This window comes from Callionymus lyra, chromosome 19 (assembly GCF_982586985.1).
Source record: "Callionymus lyra chromosome 19, fCalLyr1.hap1.1, whole genome shotgun sequence".
NCBI classification, from domain to species: Eukaryota; Metazoa; Chordata; class Actinopteri; order Syngnathiformes; family Callionymidae; genus Callionymus; species Callionymus lyra.
In genome coordinates, this window is record NC_141836.1 from 19367660 (window position 1) to 19380198 (window position 12539).

General features: G+C 36.7%; 1 protein-coding gene across 7 annotated transcripts in view; it reads right to left on the minus strand.

The window, feature by feature from the left end:
- Positions 1–12539, minus strand: part of camta1a (calmodulin binding transcription activator 1a) — a 316283-nt gene that overhangs the window by 290656 nt on the left and 13088 nt on the right. For all 7 annotated transcript variants that reach the window (XM_087782474.1, XM_087782475.1, XM_087782473.1 and 4 more), the window contains one exon: positions 10304–10407. In XM_087782474.1, the coding sequence (XP_087638600.1) occupies positions 10304–10407 (104 nt within the window). The remainder of the gene's footprint in view (positions 1–10303; positions 10408–12539) is intronic.

A 12539-nucleotide genomic window follows, 5' to 3' on the forward strand; every position in this document is an offset into this window, starting at 1 on the left:
AAAGAAAGGACAAATGATCACTATCCGTACAAGCCATCAATCTAACTGAAAAGGAATACGGTCTGGGCGCCAGTGAACAAGTAGTGTCTAAACTCAAAAGCTAAATAATTTAGCCGGAAAGTCCAGTTGATAAATGTTGGCGGTGCAGGTCAATACATTACAAGGATGTGTGGACCGACCTCATGTGGGATATATTATGCATTGGGTGGAGATAAAGGCCATTGATTGTCTTCAACAAGGTTGCTATAAGGTCGCTATTTTCAATGAAGGGTGTATTTCTAGTGACAATGACTTGGACATACCACACACGATAGCATTCCAGTCCAGATGATTAAAACTGCTGCACGATATAACTGCTTTCACACAATCGCTTCGGTAAATTTGAACTCTTACAATATTCATGCCGCTGTGGAAAATGTGATGTTAATGCACATAAAGTATTGACCAAACACTGACAACAAAAACACAAGCACATATACTGTATACACTGTGGAAAGTCTTCCTGGAATATATCGCTTCCTCTGATGATCAATGCACATACTATACATGATACTGGGAAACGCTATACTCTGAATGACCATCATAAAGGTCAAAGCAACGGTTGGACAAAGATTAGGGCAGAATCCATAAAAAAAATTAAAAAAAACATTACAGTCAATGTAAAAGATTAAAATAAAGCAAACGATGACTTAAAAATGTGTCACTAGGCATGAAAAATACACCTTCTTGGAAAAATATTGAATGACAACAGTGTGTAAGTGCTAAAAAAAAAAGTAATCAATAAAAAGGACTGAAAAGAAACGCATAGGGCAGCAAGACTTTCTCACTCTTGAAGAAATAAGCTGTGTTGACACTTTAACCTTGGAGGATCAAGATAGTGAGAAACAGTTCTGTATTTCAACAAAACATATCCCCCTGTCACTCTGCCAAACGTCAAACACTCTGGTTTGTTATCAGAACCATCAGAACTTTCAGTTGATGTTAAAAGTCCAAACTGAAGTGCCTGGAAACAAACTCAATACTGCCTGGCATTTTTGTAATGAGCCGAAGCTTCAGGGAACACGTGCACGTGTCCAGTAAATCCAGTAAACAGATAAGTGCCTCATAAAATCCAGCAACAGATAAAAGATATTAGATAAAAAATCAAAGGTGTCAACGAGCAATGACATGACATATGTAACTTTCAGGACACACTGATGATCAAAGGACGTAGAAAAGGGCAGCATTATCATAAATAATAATAATAATAAATGAGCATAACCAATTCAAGTTCATAACCGAATATTCTGTTCATTTAAGTAGAACTTTGCTTATCTCGACTGCTTCCTTGTTTGATCATCGGAAAATTGTTTGACAGCAGTTAAAAGTTGTTTGATTGTACGCAAGATATTTCAAATACAACCTCAGTGTGATTTAATTAAAAGCTTACATACATAATGAAACTGATGTAAAGGACAAGATGAGATTTAAATACAAAATAATGTATTCTTTACCTCTCTCTTGAGCAACATCATCTATCTGGTTAAGAAAACCTAATTTCAGCAGCTTATATCATCAAGCTCCATCTTTCACACATGACCCACTTCATGGTCAGAGGGGAAAGAATGAAATATGCCAAAAAGAAAGATGCCAGAGATAATGAATATTTAAGAAGACAAACTTTTGCTCCTTCCATTTTTGCAAATTAGTTCAATTAAAAAGAGTAAACGTTTGAATAAAATGAATAATATTCAGTGTGTGCTTCTGAGAACTAAAAGACTCAGCACATGTGAATCAGAGTGCTGTGTCACACACATTGGCTCTCTATAATGTGCAAAAATGTTTCAGGTTCAGTGCGCTAAAGCCTCTGAAATATAAGGGATTAAACAAGCTTCATATCTGCAGCACTGGAAATAGTTGATGTAAAACTGTGTATTTTTTAAGAAAAGCTGCCCTGCACCAACATTCCAGCTTCGGCATGAACTCAGCTACCAGATATATTTTCAATAGGGTGCAAAGATCACGAAAGAGAGATTTAAAATATACAAGTGCAGAATATAATAAACTATTGGGACTCATGCAGAAACTGAAATGCCTCTGCCTGCTGTCAATCATGATTTCTGTTTCCACTTTCTTCATGTTTTAATTTATTCTATGCACAAAACTACCCTTGAATGTTATTGGATGTACACGAGAACTTTAACACACGACGGTGCCGCAGCAAATAAGTACGAGGCGTCACTCAGATCCAACTTCAGGCTTCAAAAGAATACAGACAAACCTTATGAGAGTTTCTCTATTACGCATCTGGGTTTATAAAGAAAAAAATCATCTTAGAACTTGCTCCTCAGCTCCGAATATTAAACCTGAAGGATGGGTCATTACGTCCTTCTCGGATTTATTATATTGAACTAAAGTAGTTTTATTGGTATGTAAACATCCTTTGGAAAAAAAGAGAGACTTCACACACTGCCCAGATGAACAAAGGCCTCAAGGACAGGCAACCGAGAGGACACCCGAATCCTTGCGGACCAGGATTCCACAGCAGTCAGCTTTGATAAAACAAAGACAAAAGACGGCAAGGATAATAACCTTTTCGATCAATAACTCACTGACATACAGGTATTCCAAAGGTCAAGGACATTTATTGTATATATTTCTGTTCTCAGTGTTTGTGAGTGCATGTGGTGGATTTCTTAAAAGTCAAATCTTAATAAAATAGATGATACATTATTTTTATAATCAGTAGAGATTTTTTTTTATAATTTATCAAAAGACAAAAAAATGGCTTCAATAAAAATATAATAATACGGAACAGAATGTAACTGAAGTAAAGAGTCAAGTAAAATGATTCAGAATTCTCCAGTTCCTCTGTGACTGATTTTATCTGTTTTTCTGTAGCTTGTTTATTGTAACTCCCACGATGAAGACGAATATATAAAATATATTTAGTGAAAAGTTGTTTGGATTAACATTGAGATTCATCCAGCCTTATACAAAACGTCATAGCAGACTCTGTCTATCAGATGAAAAAGGGCACAATAGGCTGAGATCCAAAGAGGTCCACCGAGAATTCCTTCTTGCTGTTGTTGCAACCTTCTCATTCCCATGGACCTTTGGAGATCAAAGACCCACAAACAAGCAGCAAAACCAAGAGACGCAAGAAAGAGCAGTGGTTGCGATATCTGGCAGGATGATAGGAAGAATCCGAGTGGCCTTTGTCAGATTACCCAAACATCAGTACTTCCCGCTGTGTCCAGTGAACATAAAAAAAGATTTCCGGAGGAACATGAGTGAATCGAAGCTGCCTCCTCTATCCGGTAGCAGATCAGGTAACTTCCAACCCCAACTGAGTCCTAACATGTTTTAGTTGTTTTTGAGGTTATTCCAGGTCATTTCATTTGATTCTTGAAATACTGGAAGTAACTAGAAGGGTTCCATAGAGACTGAATGTGGTCAGATGTGTTGGTTCAATCGATAACATATGAAAGAAGACGTGTAAACGTTATTGGAAACACGCTGCAGATAGAAACTAGGGACAAAAGATTGTTTTGACAGCAAGAAAATACATCAATTGATTTCCAACTTGAATCAACTGTAAATAACTACATGTGTTGTTCTTTTACTACAGTTGGTAACCCATTTTAATTAGTACAAGCTACAGAAAAACAGATAAAATCAGTCACTGAGGAACTGGTGGTTGAGATTAGCTTTTAAATCTGATAGAGAGGGCTGTGCTTCCACAAGGATACCTGGAGAGTGGGTCCAGTCGCAGCGCTCACCGGATAATCACCAGCATAAATCCCAGCAAATTGCAAAGATGTATAAGATTGGTGTGACCAGAACTGAGGAGAAGTTTCTAGTTAAAAAATGTAAACTTCAAGAACTTTAGACAAGTCGAGATGTTTGAACTGATTGAGTTAAAATTTGTTTAATTTGAGCCGCAAACTTTATTCCCAGCCGCCTTACCTTAGCGTTCAAAAACCGTTTCAATTGTGTCTCGCTGCTCTGACATAATTAAAACAGATTATGTCAACTGGAGGAACACAGAGCGGTCCCAGAGCATTAGACACACTTGCTGAACAGTATAGAAGTGGTCATGAACAATACTTTATCTCCACTAATATACATAATTCATAATAGAGTCAGCAGTGGATTCCTTGTAAGCTGCAATCTCTTGACAGACTTTTGACAGGATGTTAAACTGCTGTTTCTGTATTCCACAGGGGCACATGCGACAAGCGTAAAGCTGGAATTAATAATGTGTGCAATCTCTTTCTAAGGGCTTGTGTCTGTTCTCGTCAGTGTTGCTCTTGGTTTCCTCTTTATTGCATGTTTTTTTTTATATGGCTTTGACTGGTAGGGGAAATACATTATTTCATTATGTTAGTCGCTTATCAGAGTAACTTGCACAAGTACAGCTACTAATAACTTGCATGGATTTAAAGTTAAATCCATTATTGAAGTGGATTTGTTTTAATCTCACCTTGTCCTTTATATAAGTCTCAGTAAATATTGAAGTGTTAAACAATCGGACACTTTGAGCCAAACACATTTTTGTCTTGTAAACATCACTAACTAAGGTACGAATAAAAAGTTATGACTACCTGTGTGTCTTTCCAGCTTAGTGAACACATAAGAGAAAGAGAGAAAATATAAAGAGAGGGAAAAGAGGAAAAGGAAAGAAAGGAAAAAGGTCTAGAAGACACAAGCTGGGTTCAATTTATAAGATTCCCACAGGAGGTGAAGTGGCCAGCGTCTGTTTCAAAAGAGGTCACACAATTCTGAGTGGACACCAGCATCTTGGGCGAATACTGTATGAGGACCCCTGCCTTGTTGTGCACATCCTCCAGAAGAGAGTCTGTGTAGCATGCAGGACACACAGGACGACCCGACTGCCAGGCTCCTATTACGACTTCCTAGCGACACTGCAGTCTCACAATTGACACTTCACAGTGAGCTACAACACAACCAATCAGCAAAGCTATTAAGCTCACAGGAAGTTATGATGAACTCAGTCGTCCAAGGAAACTTCGCCAAGTCCGTATCTTTGTCTCGTCAACTTCCAAACACCAGATGAGAAATAATATGCCGTGAAATGCAATTGAGCAGAAACTATGGAAGTATACGATTACTACTTACATGTACAAAATTTGCCTGCAGGTTTCAGCATGAAAACGTTGCGACACCAAGGATGAGCAACTATGTGTCCCCAGGAAGCCAGAATAAATTATAGCATTTGTCATATGCATCCCAACTGAGAAAGAAATTGCTGTTTTACATTTTTATTGTATTTAGCACCTTAAATGTTAAATTTATTCAAGCAACAGCATTAAAACAGATTTTTATAACAAATGTGTAGGATACAAGCTTTAATACTTAGTAATGAATGTATTCTGTTATAATAAGGAGGTTTTAATTCACTAATTCTCTTGTTTAATTTAAATAATAAGTTGTTTTCATTATTGGTGACCTTCCCTAACAACTTTTCAAGTAAACATTACAACACAAACGGTGCAACCTTGAAGGGAGAAACATTTTTTATTTTACCTTGTAAAGTAAGAAACCTGAAAGGTAGTTTTTTAATGTTTGGTAGCAATATAAAACAAAAAACTCTAGATGAAAAAACAATGAATTCACAAACGAATAATCCAAAACAAGCAAACAGAAATTAAAGGTCATGTTTATCCACCTAACGATTGCCTCAGAGAAGCTAATGAACATTTCTGTAAACAGAGGCAATTGGTGGGAGTCATTTTAATTACTCTCCGCTGAGAAAGCCATGCATGGCAAATACCTCAAATGAAGATAAACAATTTATCAAGCATGAACCTGTGTTCGATTAGGCAAATTCTCAGAAGCACTGACATCTATGAAAAACAACACCTACACATCAGGTGTACGCGTGTCAGACACCCCACTTCAACATAGATCGACAGAGGAAAACGCTTTCATCCCAAAAGGGTTCTGATAAACTCCAAACATTCTGTGGTGGAAACAGCTTTTTACCGCGGGATTCCACAGGGAATGTTTTGGGCCAGCAGAACACTCCAAACAAATTCAAATGTGCTTGTTTGCAATGCTGAGGGTTTGGAGTGCCAGATAACACCGGGACATGGAGCAGGTTAACAGTGGAAGATAAGGGCTGAGTGATTACACTGCACTGGAGCCAATTGTGCTTGTCATTATGGCGCTGATCGTACAGTGTAAGCTCACTGTCACTCACATTTATCTGATCTCACCTTTCATTTCATTTGCTGTGGTTCTTGATCAGCGCTTCTCTGCCTTCCTGCCTGCGGAGTCCACCGAGGGTTTATGTTGCTGCTCCCCTCTGTTTTGAGCAACAGCATATTGCATGCAAGCGCCGTGCTGTGAGGCGACTGTTAGTGCCGCATGGAACTGAACGATATACAGAAACCAATTCATAGGAACTGTTGCAATATTTTACAATTAAAAAGAAAAACTTTAACACAGGACTATTGGACTTCATTTCAAATTTTATGAATAGTATATATTTCTCTAATGTTTTAATTATTTTTAAAATAGTGAAATCATAGATCATTTTTTTAAATAAAAGCGTATTTATACAAATGTAATAATTATCCCCTGCCACAAAGATGTTTTTTCTTTAAGCAGCATCACAGACAGCGATGACTCAAATCCATGTAGGCGACAAAATTATGTCATATTAAAGTAAAAGTTTAGCAAAAATTACAAATTTCACTCTGTTTCTACTCACCCTCATGTCAAAATAAGATTTAAACAGTTAAACAGTATCTTTTGAGGTTAAAGACGATTTTCGTGCAGCATTTCCATATACTGGTCATGTTCATCCAAAAAGAAACACCAAAAAACATCCAAATACCTCCATACTGATTCCAGTCACTCAAGGCAAATCTTACGTGCTCCTGGTTTCTCCGAACTGATAGCCGGTTAAAGTGTGCATGCACGTGACCTACCCTGAAACACTGTAAGCTTTGGCTAAAAACAAGCTTTAAATATAGAATCATTTCTTTTGTTTTAAAATAATTTCTAATGTCGGGGCTGGATGAAAATTTATAGATGTCGTATATAGTCGTATTGGATGTTTTTAGTGGGTCTTTTTCAAAAAATACCTACAATAAATGCCTGTAACTCCACAAAGTGATGGATTCACCTGAATTCTCCAGGCCCTTAGTCGACATGAGAGTAGAAAACTAGTAAAATGAAAATTTTGGCTGAATTTTCACTTTGGTTTAACATTTTCATAATCATTGTATATTTACGCAAAAAACATTATGCGTCTTTAAAATTGGTTGAAACTGTTTCTACTAATGCAGCATGTTGCAGTAAATAGGTTTTTATACAAGCTGTGAATCACAGTTTCTATACACAAGAGCTGTGACACAAGTCAAGGGGCAAAAACCTGCCGATCAAGTCTGAATAAACACTTATTCTGACTAGTTTGCCCAAAGAATGATTTGCTTAATAACAGAGTTGAATCAGAAATACAGCATGGAGTATTTTGAAAATATAACTTGTGAGATTTTACACATCCCACAGACCTTCATGCTAGAGTAACATCACACTGACTTGTTTGATCTTGAAAGGGGTGTAAGCCCAAAGCCCTTCCTGTGAGATGTCCTTCTTTAAAAAGATTTTAATCTCGACCAAAATGTCTGGCAGAATAGAGGTTATCGGGCCGGAGAATCAGGCACACAAATGTGGTTGGCTTCACACCAGAGAGGGGTTTGTTGCCATGTCCCTCACCCGAGTGTACAATAGATGAAAAATTACCAAACAAAATATAGATATAAATGCTCACAGTTTTACATTTTGGAAACTGATCAAATTAGTTATAGCAAGTGCTTTTATACTTTACATTTTATTTTACTTTTTACTACACCCGACTTCATAAGTAAAGTTGCTCTCACCCTTTACGACTGACACGAACTCTATTGAATTGAGATTCCATTGGTTTTTCTAATTTAAAAGTAAATGTTTTAAATGTATTCCTGCTCATCTCTGTCTCATGAAGTCACACAGAGGAATCAAAGGAATGAATAAGAAATGAAAACATGTACATGAGCTTTTACTTCCAAAGTGCCCTTGCTCTCCTTCAAGATCAGTCGCAAGCAGCCGAAAGATTAGATGGAAAATTAGCTTATGAATCATATATACAATGTGGATTTCATTGTCAAGGGACTTATAAATCTAAAACCAAAGGAAATAGGCTGAAAGGGTATGTATAACAAAAAACCTGAATGTCGGATCCATGCATCATCAAAAAAAAAACAACAGCTGATGTAGTGAGTGCAAGTCCACTCTCTGAATGAAAGGACAAACCAGAGATATCAGGTAAACGGAAGTTTCTATCAGACTATTTTCTCTACAGGTCGAAAGGTCAAGCCAGGCTGGTATTTTGAATGCAACTTTGGGCAGCTGGGTGTCACACCCAATACATGTAATCAAAGTGAAAGGCTGCGACTGCAGGCAGTTCCACATAAGAAAATGCATCATGGTTGCAGCCATGTCCCATTATTAATATACATTAGAGCCAACCGAGTTGAGCAACACAAATTCTGTAGGTAAATGAGCAACTACTTGCACACATTTAAATTTCGTTCTCAGTAGTGCTGAATTTTTAATTGTAATAAGCGGCCAAAAGAGCCGTCTGTTTTCGAGACATAAAAGGCTAGTCAAACATTGTTGAGTTAAAAACAAATTCTACACGCAAAATCAATTTGCTATCTGCTCAATTGAAAGGCTCTCATACATTTTGTAAAACGCAAATATTCTGTAAATTAGAAAATAAAGTATTCAGCGCTGGTGCCACGTATATGCGCGGAATTGATTAGGCGTCACTTTCACTCGGAGTCACACAGTTGCATCAGTAAAAGCCTTTTCTGGCACTGATGAGGTACAAATGCGGATTTGCATGGTCTTCACATCAAGGATGTGCCCTTGATTTTGGGAAGACTGGCCTTGTTTATCTTTTTAGAAACATTCACATGCAAACCAACATCATCGTGTTTTGCTCAATCTTTTTTTTTTTTTTCAATTAGCAGAGCAAACATAGCAAAAAGGGGAAAAAGAATAGAAAACACACCGTGACTGGTTTGTCCTCGAGTGTTTCAATTATGATTGAATTTGACATTTAATGACAAGACATTATGGTTACACTAGCCAACAGCATTTATCCAAGTCAAAAGCTGTGACTTACAATTTTAGATCAATTTCAGGGCCCAGTTAATTAATTTATACCGCCAGCAGCACAATGCAGGTCCTGCAGGGCCAACTAAACATCAGCCAATTAGAAACACACAGGCTTGACTTTTTATACACGTAGAGCTGGTACAAGACAGATGGTTAAGGATGTGATGTGAGAAGCAGTCCGCTGTAATCCAGGGTCATTTGTACTACACAAGCGCCACAAATAATAATTAGCTAAAGATGACTGCCTTCTTCTTACAGCGTCCTATACTTCAAATCAAATTTTTAGGGTAAAATCATACTTTAAAGAATGTTACTGAGAGACTGACTAAACAGCAGCCCAATCATTAAACATAGCACATGTTCAGGCCTTTGAGTGCATCATTTCAAGACAGTTAGGTTTCATCGATAGATAGATGTATATTGTTCAAAAACGTTCATATCCTGAAAAAAAAATGTGAGGGAAAAGAGGAACAGAAGTAAAGGTACGTGGATGAAAAAGATATTACATTGATACTTCATCAGAAAAGTAGATTTGATCATTTTCTTGAAAGCTTCTGTGCAATATTGGCATTCGAATCAGAAGTTTATTTTCTTTAAATCTCAAATGCAGTTCATCTTCAAGTCCCAAAAAGCAATATGAAACCGTCTATGTTTTTAGGTTCTTCTTTGGTAAAGAGAGTGGTAATTTAGAAAGAATAAAATATAAAAGTGGAGTACAAATTTAGTTATTTTTCTTTATCAAATCCGAACATCTCTATATTGACTCAACATAGCCAAAAACATTAAAATGAAAATTCTTGTTCAACCTGTTTGTAATGAAAAGGTATCAGTTATCCTCACCAATTTACATGCTTAAATCTGTTATTATAATAAACATATATGTAACCCCCACTGTATATTTATCCATCTTTTCTAATCTTCCATGATAGTAACCAGGTACTCAAGCATGGCATAGACCAAAGCTACGAACAGCTACCTTAACATCCGAGTTAGAAACGACCAGGACCTGCGTTTTCTCAAGTCTTGATTTGGACACTTGAAGGCATCAGGACCATGAACCTTACATTCTTAAGAGCATCAGCCAGGTGTATTCAGCAGAAAGCAGTGTTGCAAAGAGCAGCGTCTGTACCTCATTAGTGTTCCAACGATGTCTCTCTTTCGGCAACGAGGTGCATTTTGGTAGACATTCAAGCAGCTTCTTGGGAAGGTATATTTTCAAATGTCCATGTTCATCTGTGCAAAAGAAAATCAATTAGCACATTCCTCATAATTGAATTGATATAACATTACTATGTATTTATTTACATTTTGCAGCATAAAATGTGGACGAATCAATGGATATTCATGTCACTATCACCAGTCTATGTATTCTTTATGAAATGAATAAAGCCAACTAAAAAAAAAAAATTTAGCAGAAGGATGAAAAAGATTGTTCACCTGCCCTGAATTTCCCTAAAGAACCAGAGCTTCTTCCTACCTCACAACTAGGACTGGGACCGAACCTTAGTTTTTTTGTCTCTGTAAGCAAACCAATTTGAGTGTAAAATGATTAAAGCTAAACAATCAATCTTTCACTATGTGTAATGTTGTTTTCATTTTGTTACAATTGATCTTATGAAATTGGCATTAACAAAAGTATCACTCAGGATTCAGTATTGGAGTTAAAACATTAGTACCGTTCTAGAAAATTTCTGATCAATGCCAAGCCCAACTCACAACTATAACGTTATCATCAATTTGTCCCTTCAGCAAGTAACATTCTTATTTATCAATGTCTTACTACGAATCGAATTTCAAGGGATAGTTATTGTATTTTCAGCTAAGCAAGATGTTTTATTTTATGAAGACCACTAAATATCTGCAATAAAAATGTAAATGACAGAACAGACTCAGTGTTTTTACGATCAGTTTTGCTAAAAATGACAAAAACATTATATAATTCCCTTAACCTCTTTTTAAAGTCTGTCTACAGATTGAAACAAGCAAAGAATACTTAATATATTTTTTAGTATCCAATTGTCTTTTTAGTTTTCTTACCAGGAACTAGTTGCACCATTTGTTGACCTTTAGAAATAACCATTACTTACTTACTTATAAGCATCTTTAAATAAATATCAGCATTGATTAAAACAACTACAACCTTGATATACTGATCTTTAAGTTTCAGTAACTCAAGATAATGTTCAAGTTAAAGTCAAGCTTTTTGACATTGGGGTGTAACTTGTGATTTCAAATAAATCAATTTGATCTATTAAAGGGATTCTATGCGATTTTAAGTTGAGCGACGCCAGTGGACTAAAGTGGTAGTGTTTAGCCCGACGGGAGACCACATTTCCCATGAGCACTCGCTAAACATCGCAAAGGTTGCCATGTCCCGGTTTGTAGCAGTTGGACGAATTTTCTGTTTCCAGACTTCCATTGACTGAATGAAGGATGAATACTGATGAGGTAATGAATCAGATTGTGGATAATGAAATATGATATGCGTTATGACGGCTTTGTAAATAAAATAACTTTAACTAAGAACTTTTACAGTGAAAATAATAATCACACACAACACCTCAAGTCACCGTAAAGTAGTCATTCAACTAGTTTTAAGTTGATGTGTCATCACAAGTTTTGTGAAAATATTTTTCTCAAACTACCCAGAGCTGCTTTAAAGCAAGGACATTCAACATGTTAACCTTAAAAAAAAGCCTAGTGCTGACTCAAAGCAAAACAAAAACCCAGACATGCACCTGATTAAATAATGTAACCAAAGTGCTGCACAGGAACATTTTCCCACAAACCTGAATTGGGAAATTTCAGTGAGAGAAAAAAGTGCTGGTCTGAAGGAATGCAGATGGTGGAACATCATCACTCCAGAGGGAATGTGAGTTTACATCCGTGAATGTGACGTTTTCGCCATATCCATCTGTCTTTGAATGTAGACTGCAGTTTTATGTGAGCAGGTATCTATGATAATTGGTTTCACCCAATTAAGAGTCATATATGACATCTTGTACTTGGTTCTGTTGAGAGCACTTTCGCTGTAATAACTTGAAATCAAGCAGCAACAGAATCAAAATGCTTCATAAATGGAGCAGTAGCCGAAATTCACAGCTCCCCTGTTAAAAAAAGCGCAAAAATATATCTTAAGTATATTGTGACTCTCGCCAATCCAAATGTCTGGAGCTGCTCAATGTTCCACTAACTAACATAACTGGAAATCATGATGAATACAGAGTAATTGTGTTCTCGAGATTACCATGGTCAGAGAACAGCATGAATAATGTAAACTCTTGGTGGCTTCAGCATTCTCTATTTGACACAGGCCTCTGAATTATGCAAAACACACCTCCATTCACAATTCTGTACACATCAAA